Here is a 20884-nt window from a genome sequence, read left to right as displayed (position 1 = left end):
CAGATTTTACCTGAAAGAGTTTTTTAATCACTGCAATGTTTTTATTCCATTTGTGTACTACAGAGCTGTTAAAATTATATGGAAGTTATTAGGAAGTTATTTTAGGAAGTAATGGACTTAGTTTCACAGCCCTCACTGTTCTGTCCCCCTGCATGTAAGGTTCATTAAATACTTGCTGCTGTGCTGTTGCAAATGCTGCAGCCTCACCTGCAGTGCTGTTCATTTCTCCCCAAGGACATGAAGTGGATTGAGGAGAAGCAGGCGTTGTACAGAAGGAATCAGGAGCTGGTAGAAAAGGTATTTAACGTTTCTATTTCCATTATTCCAATAGCATTTGTGTCCTGAGGGATGCAGAAGGGGCAGTGTCCCAATCTGCGTGGCGCTGCCCTGCTGGCAATAACTCATGTTTAGAGGAGATCCTCATAAAGCTGCTGGAGAGGTGGGGCTCTGGCATTGCCTGTGTGTGTCCTGTGCATGGGGACAGTGGCCCTGGGGGCCAGCCCTGTGTGCCCCTGGCCTGGGGTGGGTCAGCCCTGCCCTGGCTGGGTGTGCCTGGCCCCCTGGCTCAGCCCGGCCCACCTGGCTCAGGTGCCCAGGGCCGGGTGTGCCTGAAGAATATAGAATTTATGGCAGGTTTGCAGGCCCTGGCTCAGGACAGGTGCCCTGGGCTGTCTCAGCCCTGCCCACCTGGCTCAGGTGCCCTGGCTGTTCCTGCCCACCTGGCTCAGGTGCCCGGGGCCGGGTGTGCCTGAAGAATATAGAATTTATGGCAGGTTTGTAGGTCCTGGCTCAGGACAGGTGCCCTGGGCTGTCTCAGTCATGGTGCCTGTGCTTTGGCAGATCAGGCAGATGGAGGCAGAGGAGGCACGGCTCAAGCACGACGTGCAGGATGCCAAGGACCAGAACGAGCTGCTGGAGTTCAGGATCCTGGAGCTGGAGGTGAGCCCCATCCTGCGGGTGTGGGGCACTGCAGAGGGGCACTCTGAGCAGGTCTGGTCAAAGAGGAGAACCCCAAACACCGCCAGCACCAGCGGTGTGGTTGCGGGTTGTTGTGGCTGGGATGAGCTTCAGGGGCCCTCCCAAGCCAGCCCATTCATGGTGCTGTGACACAGCCAGGGCTGACCCAGGATTCCCGTCCTTTCAGGAGAGGGAGCGGCGGTCCCCGGCCATCACCTTCCACCACGGCCCCTTCACGGAGGGGAAGAGCCCCCTGCAGGTGTACTGCGAGGCTGAAGGTGTAACAGTAAGGGATGCTCCTTTCCTGTCCCCTCCTGAGCCAAGCCAGGTGCCCCGTGCTGACTCCTGCCTCTCCGTCTCTCTCTTGCCAGGACATTGTAGTGGCAGAGCTGATGAAAAAGTTGGACATTTTAGGGGATAACGCCGTAAGTGTATGTTCCTTTAATAAATTGTGCATGCTTTGGGGATCACCTGTCCTCGTGTGGAGTGAGCAGAGCTGCCTGCTTTGGAGCTGCACAGCCTGTCCTGCCTCTGGTCTGGGCTGCAAGCAAAGCATTTGCTGCCATTCCAAGGTTTTGATGCCACTGAGGAGTGAAGTTTGCAGGGCTCCTGTCACCACACTGCTTCACCACACTGCTCCCAGATCCCTGTTACTCAGAGTTGTATTGGTGTTTGGGGCTTTCTGATCTCTGGTCGCACACGGTTTCTTGATTTGCTTGCTCTGCATTTGCTCTGCTTTTGCATTTCAGCAGCTGAGTGCTTTGAGTTTGCCCAACAACCCATTAGCCCTTGATACTAACCAGGGTATTAAACAAGTTAAAACAGCAGCGTGACAAGGAGAAGCAAATAACCAGAAAGGTGTGAGTGCTTCTCCTTCAGCCGGTGGCAGTGAATGACTGCACAGTTATGCACGTGGAGGGCACACACACGGTGCTGAGGGTCTCTGCCTGTGCTCTCCCCTGTCAGCAGAGCCCCAGCGCTGGAGGGGCCAAGGAGAGCTGAGCCCCCCTCCAGTCTGGGGTCTCACAGAGCCCTCAGCACCTCCAGGGCCCTCCTGGGACCCCCACGCCAGCACTGGGGCTGCAGGAGGGTCCTGCTGTTCCCACAGCTCTGCACCTGGGCTGCCCCAGCTCTCCTGTGACCAGGCTGGCACCAGGGCTGCCCCAGCTCTCCCTCTGGGCACCTGGGCTGCCCCAGCTCTCCCTGTAACCAGGCTGGCACCAGGCTGTCCGCTCTCTTGACCAGGCTGGCACAGCTGTCCCACTTCCTTTGGGCACCAGGGCTCCAGCTTCCGTCCCCACCAGCTCCATCTCCTGTGACCAGGCTGGCACCAGGGCTGTCCCAGCTCTCCCTGTGACCAGGCTGGCACCAGGGCTGTCCCAGCTCTCCCTCTGGGCACCAGAGCTGCCCCAGCTCTCCTCTGGACAGGCTGGATAGCAGCAAAGTGCCATCCCCAGGACCATGGCACAGCCTGGAAGTACCAGAACTATAAATACCTGAGGGTGGGCAGCCCTGGCACAGGTGCCCAGAGCAGCTGTGGCTGCCCCTGGATCCCTGGCAGTGCCCAAGGCCAGGCTGGACATTGGGGCTGGGAGCACCTGGGACAGGGGGAGGTGTCCCTGCCATGGCTGGGGTGGGAATGGGGGGGATTTGGGGTCCCTTCCCACCCAGAGCATGCCAGGATTCCCTGGTTCAATCCCTGCAGGGCAGCACTGCCCTGTCCCAGAGTGCCTGAGGCTGAAGCTCTCCACAGTCCCCCTTGCTGTGCACCCCCTGCTCAGCAGCTGCCCTGGCTCTGGCTCAGGGTCCCACACAGCCAGACCCTTCTCCTGCTGTCCCTGTGGGCACACTGAAGCTTGGGATGGAATGCAAAGCACAGTTCCAGTACTTTGATATTTTGGAGAAAGCAACAGAAGATGGATGGAACGGCCAACATCTCTACAAATGCTTCCCAAAATCATCACCTGGCTGCACAAAGTGGGGATGGTGCATGGGATGAGCACTGCATCTCTTCTCCCCATGGCTCTTCATGCTGAGCTTGATCTTGTCCTGTGTAAATGTGTGTTTATTCCCTGTTGGGTACACATAGATACAGTGTCCCTGCTTTTATTGGTAAATATGAGAATTTTGGAAGAATTATGTATGACAAGGGTTGGTAATGAATAGTGACAATGCCTTTTACAATGACTTTGCATTACAATATTAATTTTCTCTGCCTCAGTTTATTGCTCCTCAGACATATTTAATTCCAGAAACAGCAGTGGGTTAGTACAAGAACTGGGATCTGTTGTAATTGTGCTCTGCTTTTGGTGCAGAATCTGACCAACGAGGAGCAGGTGGTCATCATCCAGGCCAGGACTGTCCTCACGCTGGCTGAGAAGGTGAGAGCACAGGTGGGAAGGTGAGGAGCAGAGGTGGAAGGTGAGGAGCAGAGGATGGGCAGGTGAGGAGCAGAGGATGGGCAGGTGAGGAGCACAGGATGGGGAGGTGAGGAGCACAGGTGGGCAGGTGAGGAGCAGAGGTGGGATGGTGAGGAGCACAGGTGGATGGTGAGGAGCAGAGGTGGGATGGTGAGGAGCAGAGGATGGGCAGGTGAGGAGCAGAGAACAGGAAGGTGAGGAGCACGGGCTGGGAAGGTGAGCAGCCTTTGAAACGCAGCCTTTCAGAGAAGAGCAGTGCAGGGCTGGCTGTGCTCTGCCGTTTGAGTGGTGCCTGCCTGCTGGCACGAGCCCGGCCCAGGGCCCTGCTCAGGCTCTGTCTGTCCCACAGTGGCTCCAGCAGATCGAGGTGACCGAGTCTGCGCTGCAGCAGAAGATGCTGGACCTGGAGAACGAGAAGGTACCGGGGAGGGGCAGCAGGGCTGGGGCTGGGCCCGGGGGGTCACTGACAGCCCTGCCTTGCTCCCCAGGAGCTGTTCAGCAAGCAGAAGGGGTACCTGGACGATGAGCTGGACTTCAGGAAGCAGTCCCTGGACCAGGCTCACAAGGTGAGGGCTGCCACAGGGGCTGGCTTGGGACACCTGGGTGAGCTCAGTGACCGTGGCTCTGCCCTGGGCTGTGCTGCTGTGGGGTGCCCCAGGGGCTGCATGGGTCAGAATTCAGCAAATCCTCTGCACCCCGAGCTGACCAGGACTGCCTTGTGAGCACCACTCCTGGGTCTGAGTGGCCCCCAAAGGGTTAGCCCCTGAACATTGACTTGCTCAACACCAGGTTTAATTCAAAGCTTCAGTAAAGGTCTGATAAGGAAATTATTTTTCAATAATTTCCCTTATATTTTTAAAAAAGATATTTTAGCCTGCACATTCCCTTGGATTTTGGATTACACCCCTGTAACCAGAGCAGCTGGAGGTATTCTGGGACGTGTAAATCTGAAATGGAACTGCTTTTAATCAGGTTCATCATTAGCTGATCCTAAGGCATTTCACCCATCTTTTCAGTTGTCAGCTGTCTTGTTTCCATCAATGAGAGAAAGGTTATATATATCTATCCACAAAAAGCATAAAGTTTCCTGTCAGTTTATCTCATTTTCCCAGTTCTACACAAACCTAGAGCACAGTTACACTTTCTGAGGAGCAGTGAGTGTTTATGCCTCTGTTTCTGCCTCCTCTTGCCTACTTGTGTCTTGGACCATTTGGGGGAGCCTTTGCTCCATACATTTTCTGTCCTGTGGGTGATCTTTAGGACTGATTTTGCCACATTCTGAGCTGGAGCCAAGGCACAATGCAAACCTTGGAAAGCACACAAGCCCCTCGGCTGTGGCTCCAGCCCTATAACCCCCTGCAGTGGAATTTCCCTGCCCATGGGATGGAACAAGGCGGCTTTTGGGACTCTGTGGTTCCATCACCTCCTGTCCTGAGCACAGTTTGTGCAGCTGAGAGCTGACTCTGCTGATGGAAGCACTGAGTGCAGGAGTGTCAGCCCCTGCAGAGGGGCTGAGGGTTATTTGCATTCCCCTCTATTTCCTGAAGGCAGCACACGCGTGTCCCAGGCACTGCTTTGTTCCAGGGCACAAATGCAGCCTGAAAGCAGCAAGGGAAGCTTTGTGCTGCCCAGGAATTCGAGTGGAAAAAGCTCTTCTGCTTTATAAAATTCGCTTCACTTCCGTGTTTCCTTTGTGCCCTGGAGATGAGGAGCAGCTAATCATGATGGCCCTGAAGCAGAGCCAACAGGATTAGCAGAAAACCCCTGAGCCTGGCTGCTGCAGGGTCCTGCTCCAGGCAGCACTTGGCTGACCCTGCTGCTGCTCTGGGGGCCAGGAGGGTTCCCTGCCCCTCTCCTGCCCAGGCCAGGTCTCCAGACAGGGCTGGGGTTGTGTCCATGAGGCTGGGGCACAGCAGAAATACAGGTATCAAACAGCAGCATTTTGCTGGGACAAGGTTGTGTCCTCTGCTGGGCAGCAGGAGAGCTGGGAAAGGGCAACCAAGGGATGGCAAAATACATGTAAAAATATCTGTAGCTCACAAAATGAGTCTTTATGAACCTCTTTGCTGTTTCCCTTCTCCCTTTTCCCTCTCCCTTCTCCCCTTCCCCCTTCCTTTTACCTTTTCTCCTTCTCCTCCTCTCCCCACGGTGCCATCCCCAGGAAGGAGCAGCTGGCTCCCCACGTCTGTGGGGCAGAGCAGGCTGGGCCCAGGGCTGTGTCAGCCGCAGGGCTGCTCGGAGCCCCTCAGGATGGGCTGTTCTCCCTGTGGACGGAGTTTTCAGTGCTGCCCTGTGGAGGCTCAGCACGCAGCCCCCGCTCCACTCCCGTTGCCTTTCAGGGTCGGACGCTCCGCTCCCCACAACCTCCTCACCCCGGCGGGGACAAGGTCGAGCTGACAGCTTTATATTGTTTTTGATTAGCAAATTCTGGAATTAGAAGCCATGCTCTATGATGCCCTGCAGCAAGAAGCTGGAGCCAAAATTTCCGAACTTCTTTCAGAAGAGGAGAAGGAGAAGCTGAAGAGCGCCGTGGAGCAGTGGAAGCGGCAGGTGATGAGCGAGCTCCGCGAGAGGGACGCCCAGATCCTGCGCGAGAGGATGGAGCTCATCCAGCACGCCCAGCAGGTGGGTCTGGGGCTGGCAGCTCGGGAGGGACAGAGCTGGGAGCTGTCCGAGCTGGGGCAGGCTTTGCTCGGCCCTGGATACCCCTGCAGACAGGGCAGCGTGCTGCTCCTGCCTCTGTCACACACGGTGACAATCACAGAGCACTCACCTGCAGCCTAATGCCTGTCACTATAGGACACGACAAAACACAAGTGCACACCACTGTTCTCACTGTGAAGGAAAAAGGGAAGTTTATTTTTTGACTCCAACATTTATAGTTTTCCAAAAGCAGTGGATTGGAGGGTGACGGTGCCACCTCTCCAATGACACTGGACAAGCCAACAGTCCATCAAATTTCTCCTCCTCCATAAAAGAATGCAAAACAATGAGTTATTAACAGAAAGTGTGTGAGGAAGTTTACTACAAGAATGCCAACATCAGAAGGCTTAGATAATCTTAAAAAAACAGGGTGACATAATACCCAATCTGGCTTTGGGAGAAGCACAGCACATACAATCTATGTCCCCCAAACTAATGCATCTTCTGGGTACGTCTGTATTTGGTTGGTTAATAAATATTTTTTTATTTGAAATCTGACAGAGAATTAAAGAGCTAGAAGAAAGAATTGAAGGCCAAAAAAGACAAATAAAAGAGTTAGAGGAAAAGGTAAGGTCATGCAGACGGAACAGCTGCTGTGTGTGCACATGACCATTCTCCATTTCACCTGGGCCAAGGAAACCACCCCAGAGAGAGCTCGTGTGTGTAGCGCAGTGAGAAAGGGGCACAGCTGCAGGAAAACAGCTTGCATTTGCACCAGCCCCTCCGAGGAGGGCAGGTGAACTGGTTGAACTGAGGCCTTGCTCCGTCACCCTTCGGGGCAGCCTGACGCTGGGCAGGGAAGGGTCAGAGCCGAGGGCTCAGCAGCAGGAGCACAGGTGGGATGGTGAGGAGCTCTGGGGAAGGGGCTGCTGCTCCCTGCTTCCCTCCCATCCATGGCAGCCCCGGGAAGGCAGTGCATGGAGCAGCCTTTCCCTGCAGGAACGGGGGCTTTGCTCTCTTCCCTGCCTGCAGCCACAGTCTGTGTCACAGAGCGTTCTGCAGCCGGCCCAGACTGGTGTGTTTGAGCCCAGAATGGCCTCAGCTGAGCCCTGCCCTGCCCGTGGGTGCTCAGTGCAGCAGGGCTGAGCTGGGCCAGCCCAGAGCTCAGCAGGGCCGGGCTCGGGGTGTTTCAGGGGTCACAGCTCAGCTGCTGTTCCCCATTTCCCCCGAGGCCAAGGCTGGGGCTGGCTGGGCCCACAGGGGTCACTGTCACCAGCCCAGGGGACACGGGAGCTCTCCTGAGCCAAGCTGAGCCCCGAGCACTCTGACTTCACCTCACACTCCATATTCCTCCTCACCTGAGAGTTTTGTTGTGCTCTGTCTGTAAACACAGCTTATTTCTCAGCTAAACACACTGTAAACTCTTAACCTCTTTCTTCTCTTCCATTTTTTCCTCTCTTCTCTCCCCTTTTCAGTTTTTATTTTTGTTTTTATTTTTCTCTTTAGCTTTCATTCTTTGGTCATAGTCCTTCAGGCCACATGCACAAGGTAAGCCCTCGGGTCTGCTCTGCTCTCTGCTCTTCTCCTCCTAGAGCATCTCTATTTTCCCATAGAGAAAAGAGCTTCCTTTTGCTGTGTCAGCAGGATTGAAGGGTCTCTTGGGTATGCCAGAGAACCCAAAAATGGAAATCTCCAAATCCTTTAAAAAAAATGTGAAGCCTGGACTCCAGCAGGCAAAAACTTGTCAAACAGAATTTCCTTCTTTAGAGGGAAGGACAAGGAAAAATTAAGCAGGCTTAAAAGCAAGGAAAGCTCTGTCAAGCCAGGGCAAACCCCCAGTCTGGGGTGACTCCTCTGAGTGCATCAGGGGCAGCTCCACTGATCTGTGCTGGAAGCCCATGGGAGCCCTCAGCCCCTCTCCTGTCCTGCCTCCAGGGCAGCAGCCAGGTGGGTTTGGGGCAGCATGGCATTTACTGGGGTGTGTTCCTCCAGGCATTGTGCCATGGGGCCCCAGGGACCCCCTGAATCCCCTTTTCCCGTGTAAATGGGAGATAAATTGCCTTATTTCTGTGTGTGCTGCCAGAAATGACCAGGGCACGGATGGCATGGAGGGAAACGCTCCCCACTAACAACAGAAATGGAACAGATCACAAATCCTTTGTTATCAGTTGTACAGTTCAGCAGATAATTATAAACAGTGAGTGTTATAAACTGTGAATGTTGTTTTTGCCCAGTGGGCTTTCCTTTGATTGCTGTTCTCCTGTCCCGTTTCAGCCCCTGAGGCCGCTGCTCCTGCTGTTCCTGCCCGAGGGACAGCCCTGCTTCCCCAGACCCACACAGAGACTTTGCCCCTGCACCCTCGGATCTGTCTCGTTGTGTGCTGCTGGCCAGGGCAGCTGCAGCCTGTGGGACTTGCACGGGGCTGAGCTGGGCTGGGGGGACTCCCTGAACCCCCAAAACCCCCGAGGAGCCTTTGGAGAGGACAGGACTGAGCCCGCCAAGGAAGCCAAGGACTCCGAGAACTGTGCTGCTGCCTCAGAACTGAGCCCACCGAGGAAACCAAGAGCTCTGCTGCTGCCTCTGCTGCAGCCCAGGCTCTCTGCAGGGCCAGCCCCTGACAGCAGCACCATCTCTGATTCAGATACACTGGATTTATCCCGGTTCCCTGCTAAGCAGGTGGCAAATTGCTTCTGTGCAGAAGTGCCCCTGTCCTGTCTGTGTGCCACACGCTCGTGTTTGTTCCACAGTTCTTCAAAAATCTGTCTTGGAAGAAGGTTTGAGGAAGCGTTCCAGAGGAGTAGCTCATGAAAAGATGGAAGTGAGTGAAAATGAAGTGGTTTGTTCCAAGGAATTTCTCCATTGCACAGGGTATGTCCCATGCTTTGTTGAACGTCCCACAAGCCCAGTTTTAGGGAAAATGTAAAACTACATTCAGGAAACCAAGCTCTAATTATTTTTTGAGTTGTCAGTAAACCATGATGAGAAAAATTATGCAATAATTTGTATTTGGCTGTCCTTGTACAATGACAAAAGGCTTAACGCTGTCCCAGCAAAAAGTTCAGCCTGGAAAAGAATGAACTAGACCAGATTATCCCTGATCCACATTCACTGGGCTGGGAGAGGGAACAGAAGATGTTCTCACCTGGTAGATGTCCTCACCTGGAAGATGTCCTCACCTCAGCGAAAGGGAGCACAAGTCCCACAGAGCCCGAGCCTGGGAGGCTGGCACAGGAACCAGGAAGGAAAAAGAATCCTCTAGAAAAACAGGAGAAGAGGGGAAAACCCAGAAGAAATTCCACAGTGTGATTGACCACGTTGGATCCACAGCCGAGCACAGAAATGCAGGGCTGTGGGGCAAGGCCAGGGATGAGGAACAAGGCCAGGACCAAGGCCAGGGATGAAGGTCAAAGCCAGGACCAAGGCCAGGGATGGGGACCAAGGCCAGGGATGAAGGTCAAAGCCAGGACCAAGGCCAGGGATGGAGGACGAAGCCAATAACAAGGCCAGGGATGAAGGATGAAGCCAGGAACAAGGCCAGGGATGAGGACCGAAGCCAGGGATGAGGAACAAAGCCAGTACCAAGGCCAGGGATGAAGGTCAAAGCCAGGACCAAGGCCAGGAGCGAGGTGCTGCCACCAGCCAGGGTCCCATGTGCCCATTCCCTGGGAGCACGGGCAGGAAGGGATCAGAGCTCTGGACAGGTAAGATGGGCTGAGCAGCTGGAAACCCCTTTGTCCTGGGATTCTGGGGAACTCCCTCCCCTGCTGGTCTCTCTCACTTGGGTTAATAATTACAGGTGTTATTAATCTGTTATTATTATTCTCTTAAGGTGATAACAGAGGAAATAATGAATTTGGCATTGAAATTACCAGAGTCTTTATGTAAACATTATTTAATTATTGCTAATAATTTAGGTGTTAAATTTCAGTGTGATATAATGACAAATTCTGGGTTTATGTTTTAGATCAGTGGTCACTCTTAACACAAAGTTATTGGGAGATAATTAAAGGCACTGTTGGATTTGTATGGACAGCAAGCAGTCACGCTGCTTTTAAAAATACATTTTAAATGCAGGAGATGAAAATATTTTTCATTTTGCAGAGAAAACACAAATATTAATCAGAAAGTATTTTAATTCACAATTTCCCTCACTTTTTTTGAAATTTGTGCTGATAAGGCGGATAAACATGACAGGGAGAGCAGCAGAGAAAGCTGCAGCTGCACAGGCTTTACAGAAGTGTTATTAACGTGCCAGATTCCTGTATTAATTATTGAATTGTAATTGCAGTGTGAAATGAAGCTCTCCTGGGTCAGAGTGGGCAGTGCCCAGGTGGGGTGGTGGGCGCCCGGGGGTGCCCCTCAGCAGAGACCCCATCAGTGGGCACCAGTGCAGGGGGTGCAGCCAGGGGAATCTGGGAGCTGTGTGTCCTGGAGGAGAGGATTCTGCTCTGCAGGCCATTTGATTGTCCCAGGCAGGTTTACGATGGTGTTTCAGTTATTTTTAGTGTCTCTTTAACTTTGGAGTCTGGAGGCTCACAGGGCTGGGTAGCACTTGCCTGTGTACATATAAATAAACTGACATTTACCTAAGAGAAATTTTTATTAGATATTAACTCTTACATTTATAGAAAAGGCTTGAGCATCCATATTTTTTGCCCTGATTATCTTAATTTAATTAAAACCCCCAGCCTTTATTATAGCTCCATTTGATATTTGTTCATTCAAAGGAAGCAACGTGTGGAATGTGCTGGAACAAATAGCATTAAAATATTGTTTTCAATTTTCCAGTGATGGAAGGATGGGGAAAGCACCATGGCAGAGGGCTGGAGCTCCATGGTCTCTGCAGTCCCCTCCTACCCAAGCCAGTCTGTATTCATGTTTCTAAAAGCAGCTTGCTGTGTTTAACTGGTCTGTGGAGCTGGGCATCATGGGGAGATGCCAGCCATGGGCACCAGCAGCAATCCAGCTTTAGGTTCATGGTGGACCCACCTGTTCTCAGATGCTCCTCTAACCCTTGCACTTCTTACAACAATATAAATTCTCTTTAGAAATGGCCCTCAATATTTTTAATTAAGAACACATAACGTATTTCCTACTGTAGGCAGCAATCAGAAATACCAGTTTCAGGAGTTCAAATCTTGATGCTTTTATTTAACCAGGAAATTAGTTTCAGGAGTTCAGAGCTTGATGATTTTATTTAACCATGGATGGGGACATTTCCCCAGGGGGAGCCTCCTTCCCCCCCAGAGCAGGATCTGCCCCTGTGAGCCTCTCAGTTCTGTAGATAATTCCTTCTCTTTAGATGGCTTTGCACACTGACCAGTTGAACAGCAGCAGGTTGTTCTGTGTTCCTGGTGTACCCGCTGTCAGCAGAGGGTGGGTTTGGGGTTTTGGGGTTTTCCCTCCCTTTCAGAAGGGATCCCAGGCAGGTGAGGAGCTGCTGGGGCTGGCAGCCCCGTGTGAGTGCTCAGGCTCTCTGGAATGACTCCGTCAGGGGCACTAATGAGCTCCAGCCTCTGCACGCTAATTGGCCACTCTGCTGTGCAGGGTGACCCCAGACATCCTGGTTTGAAGTGAAGTGTGGGGAAATTCAGGCCGGCAAGGAGACTCCCATTGAGCAAAGGCATTGACTCAGAAGCTTTTATTCCTTTTGCAAACCTTGCGGGTTTCTCTCTCTCAGAGACAGGATTGGCTCGGCGATGGAGGCGATTTCCAGTGGGTTAATAACTGTCAATTTGTGTCAGAGCAGGGGGTGTCTCTGGCAGGGGTTTCTGCTCCGCTGTCTCGGGGCTGCTGCGCGCTGAAGAGCACAGAGATGACAACGTCAGCCTGAATTTGTGGCTGAGGCGGGGATGGAGGCCCTGGGGCGGGAGCTGGGGCTGAGGGGGGCTGCAGCCAGGTCTGGGCAGGGCTGGGAGCTCCTCAGCCCTGCTCACCCCACACATCTCTGCTGTGCAGGGCTGCCTCTCCACGGCTCTGCCAAATCCCACGGGAATACACTTTGTCACCGGCCAGCCGGGGGTTTCCTTCTGAGCAAAACACCTGGTTTGTTACACAGGAACTTTCTGTTGTGCTTGTGTGACATGGGACCAGCCTTTCATTTATCCTCTCTACAGCCAAAACCTCCCGCTCCTGTGCTGCTGTAGGGGATCACACACAGCACAGAATCCCAGAATGGTCTGGGTTGGGAGGCACTTGCAAGGTCATCCCTGCCCATCCCTACCCCAGGCTGCTCCAAGCCCCATCCAGCCTTCCCCTCAGTCATTTGCAGGGGTGTTCCTCTTGCTGTGGGAAGTGGAGGACTTTTTTGGAGTGTGAATTTGTGCAGCAGCAGCAATTTGGTATCCTGTGTGCTTCCCCCTCAAAACCCCAGCACCTTCCACCCTCAGCTTGCTCTCAGAAGGAAAACTCCACCTAATTCTGTACAGAGCTGGGACTGGCAGCCTGCTCCACCAAGCTGGTTTTAAAGATAATCATTCATTTCACCTTTCATTCCCCAAAGCACTCCTGGGCAGAGCAGCTTCAGTTCTCATCACAGCTGAAGGGTTCTCCCCCTCAATCTGGGTCTTGCTGAGCTCTTGCAAATAATGAGAACATGTATTTTTGTAGTTTACCAAACTCAGCATTAGCCTGGAGAATTATTCAGCTGGAAAATCCATCATAAAGCTAGCTTTCTTAAAGAATGCATTCTGTTTGTAAATTGTGTTTGTGTAAATAGCCCTGCCATGGAGGGGTGGGGTGCCTATGATAGGTCTGCAGTTGCAGGGCAGCAGAAACCCCAGAGAAACCTCTCCGGGAAAGGAGGACGTGTCCCAGTCACTGAGGCTGCTCTGGCCTCATGCAGACGGGCAGGGGCAGCCAGGGTGCTGCTCTGTCAATGCTTTTCTGAGGAGAATAGCCCGGGGGGCACTCTGCTCCTCGCTATAAACAGGGATGCTGCAGTCACCCCCGGGACACGGCGGATTGGTGCGTGCAGTGCCGGGACTGTCACGGCTGTCACAGAGGGCCTGGAAGGGATTGAGAAACTCTCACATCGGCACTTAAAGCACATTTGTCCCTTTGTTAAATCCGGGAGGATTCTGAGCGCCGTGAGTTGATGATGTGCCTGGGAGGGCTCCAGCAGCTGGGCTCCCCAAAGTGGGCAGGAGTGCAGGCACGGGCAGGGTGTGCAGCAGCAGCAGGGAGCCCGTCTGTCACACAGAGCCCCCGGTTCCTGCCGTGCCATCAGGGCTGGCGTCCCCCCAGTGTCCCCCAGTGTCCCTGGTGTCAGCCTGCATTTCCTGCCTCAGCTCCACCTGCTCAGCCTGACCGGGCACCGTGCTGCTCGGCGGATCCCACTGAACTGTGCCTGAACTGATCCCACTGAACTGTCCCTGAGCTTTCCCTGAACTGTCCCTGAACTGTCCCTGAACTGATCCCACTGAACTGTCCCTGAACTGATCACACTGAACTGTCCCTGCTCAACCAATCCCTCTGAACTGATCCCACTGAACTGTCCCTGAACTGTCCCTGAGCTGATCACACTGAACTGTCCCTGAACTGTCCCCAAACTGTCCCTGCTCAACCAATCCCTCTGAGCTGACCCCACTGAACTGTCCCTGAACTGTACCTGCTGAACTGATCCCACTGAACTGTCCCTGAACTGTCCCTGAACTGTCCCAAACTGTCCTGCTCAACAATCCCTCTGAACTGTCCCACTGAACTGTCCCTGAACTGATCCCTGAGCTTACCTCTGAACTGTCCCTGAACTGTCCCCAAACTGTCCTGCTAACAATCCCTCTGAGCTGACCCCACTGAACTGTCCCTGAACTGTCCCTGAGTGATTCACACTGAAATGTCTGAATGGTCCTGAACTGTCCCAAACTGTCCTGCTAACCAAATCCCTCTGAGCTGACCCATTTGAACTGTCCCTGAACTGCCCCACTGATGTCCTGAGCTTTCCTGATTTGGGTCCAGAACTGTCCTGAGTGTCCTCCAACGATCCATGAACTGTCCCTGCTGAACTGATCCTACTGAACTGAAAATCCAATGTGAAAAGAAAATGCTGGGGGTTTCTATGCACATATTTGTATCTGTGTGTGTGTATGTGTGTATAGAATGAGTAGTACCAAGATTTTATCACAGGTAAATGATTTGTAATGGAAGGAAACAGCTCTTTAAACCCCTGCTATTATGCCTGGAGGGAGCAGCCCTGTTTTCTGCTCTAGCAGAAGCAGTTTGCAGCAGGTCTGTGTCAGAATACCCCGTGTCTGTGGGGCAGAGCCTGACTGTGGGGCCAGAGCTGCCTGGTTCCCCTTCCAGCACAGGAGGTGATGGCAGTGCCAGAGCTCAGCCCTGCCCTGTCTGGGATGGCTCATGGCATGAGGCTGCAGGAAGGGAACAGAATGGCTGGAATCAGCTGTGCTGATGTTCCTGCAGTCCTGCCTGGGATGGCTCTTGGCATGAGGCTGCAGGGAGTGAACAGAATGGCTGGAATCAGCTGTGCTGATGTTCCTGCAGTCCTGGTTTGGGTGGCTCCTGGCATGAGGCTGCAGGAAGGGAACAGAATGGGTGAAATCTCCTGTGCTGGCTGCTCCTGCAGTCCTGCCTGGCCAAGCAGGGCTGGCACTGACGGGCACCCTGATGCCCAGCATCCCCAGCCCAGCTCCAGCCTCCCCCCGGCTCCTGGAGCTGCTGGAAGGCGTCAGGGGCCCGGGAACAGCCCCTGCTGTTTCAGATTCCAGTCTGTGAATATTGATGAGGTGAAGTGCTTTTATGCTCGTGGGTAGTTCCTCTGCTCTTGTACACTCCCAGCATTTGTCAGCACAAATGGATACGGGCAGGAACACTCCTTCCTTGGTCAGTTGGACTGGAAAACCCCAGAATCTTCCAAGTCAATACAGAAAGGAGCAAAATACACCATGGACATGTTCACTGTGATGTCCTGTGAAACAGTGCTTTTAATTTTAAATTTGAAATGAGGAATTAAGTAACAAATTAAGTGGACAGTGAGGGGCCACTGGTAGCTGAGATTCTCAGGGCTAGAGGCCCATCCTCCAGCCACAAAAACCATGGGACTGTGGCCTGAAATGCAACCAAGAATCTGAATTTTTGCAGATACTGTAGTGAATTGCCCAAGTGTGTTTACCCTGTCACCCTGCTCACAAAGGCAGGTGTTAAAAAATAGCATCTTAAAAAAGAAGGTGCACGTTGTCAAAGCTGGGGGTGCAGCTGAGATTTGTGTGAGTCCGTTCGTGTAATCCATTAACTGTCATTACCCTGATCTTTGGCTGCTTCACTGCAGCCAGCAGGTTCTTTTTTCTCACCAGGAAAAAGGGGAAAAGAAAAAAGAGCTTCATCTTCTTTCCAGGGATCTGTCCTGTCCTCTTCCCTGACCTCAATGCTCCCTTTTCTGTGGAACCTATTGCAACTAAATGGCCACCGTTTTTAGATGGTAAATAACTCCCCTCTGCATTTTATTCTGTTGATGATTTCTCATCTTCCTGTTCTCTGGGAACCCCTCTCTGCCCTGCAATACATTATTTGCATTTGTATTCATGTGCACAGGAGGGGTTGAATATGCCATAAATGTCCAGTGGGAGAGGAAGGGGAAAAGGCAAGGAAGCCAAGTCTAGCCCATTGTTCTTTCCATGGACATGAAATTCCACCTGTTTATTCTCAGCGTGGGCCATGAGTGGGAAGAGGAGAGATTCTGCATTCCCAGCTCGTGGGGGGTTGTGAGCCCCAGGTGAGGATGGGGTCCAGCCCCCAGGGCCACAGTGTTGGGGCAGGGGCTCTCTGATCCCCTCCTTCCCCCTGCACGGGTCCCAGAGGGATCCATGATTTACTGGCACCTCTCAGGCAGCAGCGGGGTCCCAGCGTGTGTCCCGGGCTGGATTCAGGCTTAGCAGGGATGAAGAACCTCAGGCTCATCCAGGCAGACTCTTCTTTGTCAGAGAGAGGGCTGAGCTGCCCTAGAGCCACCTCCAGCATCCCTTCACCTGCTTGGTAACGCTGCTTAGGGGGCTCAGTGAGGCATTGCCTTGGCCAAGTGCTGCCTGGTGGTTCTGGTGCCTTTTCCTTACTCCCCAAACATGTCCCAGCTTTTCCCAGCAGCCCAGGATGCTGTCAGTGCCTCCCTCAGCCATATGGTCCTGTGTGATGTATATAAATAAACATATGTATATATAAATAAGCATGTAAATATGTATCCATAGATAAAGATGAATGTGTAAATACATATCTCCTTCCATTGCAGCCTTGGTAAGAGGTTATGTTGATGCAGGTGATCATTATTCTTCTTCAGAAACTGTCGTGACAGGATGAGGAGTAATGGGGTCAAACTAAATCAGGGAAATTTAGCTTAGATATGTGGAAGAAACTCTTCCCTGGCAGGGTGGGCAGCCCTGGCACAGGTGCCCAGAGCAGCTGTGGCTGCCCCTGGATCCCTGGCAGTGCCCAAGGCCAGGCTGGAACACCTGGGACAGTGGGAGGTGTCCCTGCCATGCTGGGGTGGCACTGGGGGGATTTGGGGTCCCTCCCACCCAAACCATTCTGGGGCTTTGTGATTCCTTTCTGACAGTAAATTTAATCTGTGATCTTTGAGGAGCTGCATTCCTGCATTGTTCTCTTCCCTGCTGTTTTCCACAAGCCGCGAGCGCTCAGAAGCACAAACACCAGCGCTCCGTCCGTTACCATCTTTCACATGCTGCTGTCCCAGTTTTGCAGCTCTGGAACAATCCCGTGTGTTCGGCGGGAGGCGGGGGTGAGGCACCGGTGACTGTGCCGTGTGCGGGGCCCCGGGGGCAGCGGTGCAATCTGCCCAGCGCTCTGCACCGAGCGCGCCGTGACGGCCCCGACAGGCCGGAGCAGAGCAAAGGGCGGCTGGAAAACCCCGTCAGCCGCCCTCGGTTCTCTTCTGTCGTTTACTTTTCAGGAATTGCTTCTGAAATCCTTAGGATGCTGTTGTCACCTGCGAGCAGCATCCCCTGTCCCAAGGCTCGGGGGCACAGGGGAGCCGGCAGGACCTGCTCTGGTGCAGGGCTGGAACAGAGGAGCCCAGGGAGCCCGGGACTGTCTGCCCTGCCGGCCGGGCTGCGAAGGGTTAACCCTTTCCCTGCACAGGGAGCGGATTCAGCTGCTGCTGGGGCCCGGGGAGAAGAGACAGGGAACGGGGGATGGAGAAAGGACGGGGAACGGGGGATGGAGAAGGGACGGGGAACGGGGGATGGAGAAGGGACAGGGAACGGGGGATGGAGAAGGGACAGGGAACGGGGGATGGAGAAGGGACAGGGAACGGGGGATGGAGAAGGGACAGGGAACACGGAATGGAGAAGGGACAGGGAACACGGAATGGAGAAGGGACAGGGAATGGGGGATGGAGAAGGGACAGGGAACACGGAATGGAGAAGGGACAGGGAACGGGGGATGGAGAAAGGACAGGGAACGGGGGATGGAGAAAGGACAGGGAACGGGGGATGGAGAAAGGACAGGGAACAGAGGATGGAGAAGGGACAGGGAACGGGGGATGGAGAAGGGACAGGGAACGGGGGATGGAGAAGGGACAGGGAACGGGGGATGGAGAAGGGACAGGGAACGGGGGATGGAGAAGGGACAGGGAACGGGGGATGGAGAAGGGACATGGAGAAGGGACAGGGAACAGGGGATTCTCTCCTCTCTGGCCGCTGGCAGGGCTGTTCTCTTCCCACGTGTGTTCCTTCCCCAGGCATTCCCCGTCCGGCTGGGTGGGACATGGGAGCAGGGACACGGTGCCAAGGAGGGGGCACGGGAGGGTCAGGGCGGCTGCAGCAGCACCAGCAGGCACCACGTCCTTCCTTCCTTCCTTCCTTCCTTCCTTCCTTCCTTCCTTCCTTCCTTCCTTCCTTCCTTCCTTCCTTCCTTCCTTCCTTCCTTCCTTCCTTCCTTCCTTCCTTCCTTCCTTCCTTCCTTCCTTCCTTCCCCCCCTTCCTTCCTTCCTTCCTTCCTTCCTTCCTTCCTTCCTTCCTTCCTTCCTTCCTTCCGTCCGTCCGTCCGTTCCTTTGTCTTCCCCCTGGGGAGGGGGAACTTGGCTCCCTGGTTATTAACTCGTCCTCTCAGAGTTTGTCAGATGAGGCAAATTTTAAATTCCTCACGACCATCACCGTATTCTGAGTGTTACCCAAAGCTGTTAGGGGAGTACTGCTTAAGGCAAATGAATTATTTGATGTGCGGCACAGCCTGGAGAAAACAGTACATTTAACATTTAATAAATTATCTCTTGTTTTTTAGGGGAAAAAACAGTAACTGGCTAAGCCTACTCCAACTCAGACTTAACTGAGAGCTGCTTAACACAACCCAGCACAGCCCATGGAATGGAAATGCTGCAGATTTTGGGATTAAAAATCCCATGTGGAGGAGAGGACCGCAGCTGTGGTTAAACCTTGTGTTTATTTTATTCTGTAGGTACCTGCGCTGCTGGAGTTTGTAAAGCTATGAAGAAAACCCCTGGATACTGAAATTCTTCAACCTCTTCCTGCCCTTGTACATCGACAGTGTTTTAACCCAGCACTGGGAGCTCAGCTGCAGAAACACAAGGAAGGGATTTGGTCAGAGAAGTGTGGCATTTGAACCAGAGGGATGCAACGTTTTGAGGCCAAGGTTGTGGATGTTGATATCAGCATACAATTCTATCATGGAATTGATTTAACAAGCTCCGATTCTACCAGATACCAATGCCAGTGCTGGCATTCTGGGATGAGCTGCATTTTTGCTTCTGCATTTCATGCCTAAACGAGTTCATTTTGAGTTCCACTGAAATACTTCATGTCTTAAAATACTGTATTCACTGCAGGAAGCCCTGCAGGTGGTGGCTGAGGTGACAAAGGGCACGTTAGGAAGGGGCTTGAGTCCATCTCACGGCTCTTCATTGGGGATGTGCTCTTGCCCGGTGTGTCCGTGTGTCTCAAATACCGGTTCTGTTTTCCCATTAACTTCCTTGATCCTGGGGGTTTTACGTACAAAGCCAATTGTACAGGACAGGTCTGTGTGTAAATAAGGGATTGTGCTTATCTATATGTCACTATAAATATGTATGAAGTTTTGTACATAGGAAAGAGAAAACGGCTCAAAGAATGTTTTCAGAACTGTGCCCTCCGTTTAAATGCACAGACAGGAGATTGCCATCCGTGTGCTCCCTCACTCTCCGGGAAGGGATCCCGCTGGTTCCGCTCGCTGTCTGCATCCCGCCGGCTCTGTGAGGAGTTTGTGGTGGCCCGGAGCAGGGCTGGGCTCCGTGTCAGGAGGTTTTGTTAACCCGGAGCAGGGCTGGGCTCCGTGTCAGGAGGTTTTTGGTAGCCCGGGGCCAGGCTGGGCTCCGTGTCAGGAGGTTTTTGGTAGCCCAGGGCCAGGCTGGGCTCTGTGTCAGGAGGTTTTTGGTAGCCCGGGGCCGGGCTGAGCCGTGCCGAGTCTCGGCCGCTCCTCCTCACTCTGGCCCCGGTGCATCCCTTGCAAGCACCGTCTCCAAGCCCCGGGGCGGCGGTGGGGCAGTGTCCCGAGTCCCTCGGTGCCCGGTGCGGGGGCAGCAGCCGGAGCAGGGGGTGCCGGGGCCGCCCCCCGCCCCAAACCCGCTGCTGTCTGTATGTGTGCCAGGCGTGGACTGCTTGTTCCAGCTGCGGAGGATGCGGCTGTTATTTCCAGTATTCTGCTCTATATCTGTAGCCTTCAGTGATTCCTTGAGTGCCTTACGTGGCTTGTGGACAGAATTCCTGACCAGGAGGAGAAAATGCCCCTGGACCGCCGCCGGCTCCTTCGCACCCTGTGCCCCTGGCCGGCAGCGTGCACAGGAAGAGATTTAGCTTCGACTCAGGAAATCGCCGTGTGAATATGTGTATTAAACCCTGTATGATGTGCTGTACAGTTTATTAAAAGGGACTGCTGTAAACTTATGCAAAACGTAACACAGAGAAGATGGAGGTTTTTGGTGCACCGGCTGGCGTGCCGTGACCCGTGTCCTCTAATCCTACTCCAGAATCATATCCAAAATACAGAACGCTGGGTTCAGTGCTGCGACAGCAACCGACAGCCCGAAAGCAGGGGCTGGAGAGACCGACTAGAGAATTTTACAGATATTTTTGTATTGTGATTCCTATGATATATATCGAGAGACTTTCTATTCCTTTGTAAAATACATAAATTATTGTCAATTTTAATTAAAAAGATCTGTTTTAAACCTTCAATTAGATGAGCTGGTTTGGGTTTGAGGGGATGGGGGAGCTGGGCTGTGTCACCGGCCGAGTGGGGCACCGGGAGATGCCCGGGAGGGCTCGGGGGGGCGTTCACCCTCTCCCCGCGCAGCCAACCCCGCGCTGTCTCTGCCATCGCGGACGCTGCTGGAGATGTCACCTCGCGGTCGTACGCGGGGCCGGGCACGGGTGGATGGGCACCGGGCGGGGCGGGGGTCCCTGGGCGGCTCTTAACGCGGCGCGGGGCTCTCCTCGCCAGGGCGAGCGGCGGCGGGAGCGCTGCGGGAGCGCCGGGTGCGGGGCCATGGCGGGGCGGCAGGAGGAGGCTCTGCCCGCCTGCTTTGCGGGGCTGGGCGCGGGCAGCCCGCGGCCGCGGCAGAAGCGCGGCGGGATGTTCTGCAGCGTGGAGGACGCCTTCGACAACAAGACGCTGAACTTCGCCTCGCTCGCTGCCTCCGGAACAGCAACACCCGTCGGGGGGCACCGCCGCGACACGCAGCCGGGACCGAGCCCCGACCCCGGCCCCGGCCCCGATCCCGGCCCTGACCCCGGCCCCGACCCCGGCCCCGCCGCGGCCGCGCTGCCCCCGAGAGCTCCGGCTGCGCTGCCCGACGGCTGCCGGCAGGTAACGGGACTGCACCGGGACAGGGGCCGGGGGCGCCTTGG

General features: G+C 54.0%; 1 protein-coding gene across 15 annotated transcripts in view; it reads left to right on the top strand.

The window, feature by feature from the left end:
* Positions 1 to 20212, top strand: part of JAKMIP3 (Janus kinase and microtubule interacting protein 3) — a 59998-nt gene extending 39786 nt beyond the window's left edge. For 10 of the 15 annotated variants that reach the window (XM_064717310.1, XM_064717312.1, XM_064717311.1 and 7 more), the window contains 12 exons: positions 235 to 297; positions 841 to 939; positions 1145 to 1243; positions 1329 to 1388; positions 3273 to 3338; positions 3727 to 3795; positions 3866 to 3943; positions 5799 to 6002; positions 6582 to 6647; positions 7527 to 7568; positions 8295 to 9721; positions 18441 to 20212. In XM_064717310.1, coding sequence (XP_064573380.1) covers positions 235 to 297; positions 841 to 939; positions 1145 to 1243; positions 1329 to 1388; positions 3273 to 3338; positions 3727 to 3795; positions 3866 to 3943; positions 5799 to 6002; positions 6582 to 6647; positions 7527 to 7568; positions 8295 to 8828 — 1380 coding nt within the window. In that variant the 3' untranslated portion in view covers positions 8829 to 9721; positions 18441 to 20212. Of the gene's footprint in view, positions 1 to 234; positions 298 to 840; positions 940 to 1144; positions 1244 to 1328; positions 1389 to 3272; positions 3339 to 3726; positions 3796 to 3865; positions 3944 to 5798; positions 6003 to 6581; positions 6648 to 7495; positions 7569 to 8294; positions 9722 to 18440 lie in introns of those variants that run through there. The other 5 variants (XM_064717319.1, XM_064717314.1, XM_064717317.1 and 2 more) reach the window with 3 other exon arrangements.
* The last annotated feature ends 672 nt before the right edge of the window (positions 20213 to 20884 follow it).

Source organism: Zonotrichia leucophrys, chromosome 6, assembly GCF_028769735.1.
Source record: "Zonotrichia leucophrys gambelii isolate GWCS_2022_RI chromosome 6, RI_Zleu_2.0, whole genome shotgun sequence".
Lineage (NCBI taxonomy): Eukaryota > Metazoa > Chordata > Aves > Passeriformes > Passerellidae > Zonotrichia > Zonotrichia leucophrys.
Note: the sequence above shows the minus strand (reverse complement) of the source record. Positions and strands in the feature narration are given on the sequence as shown.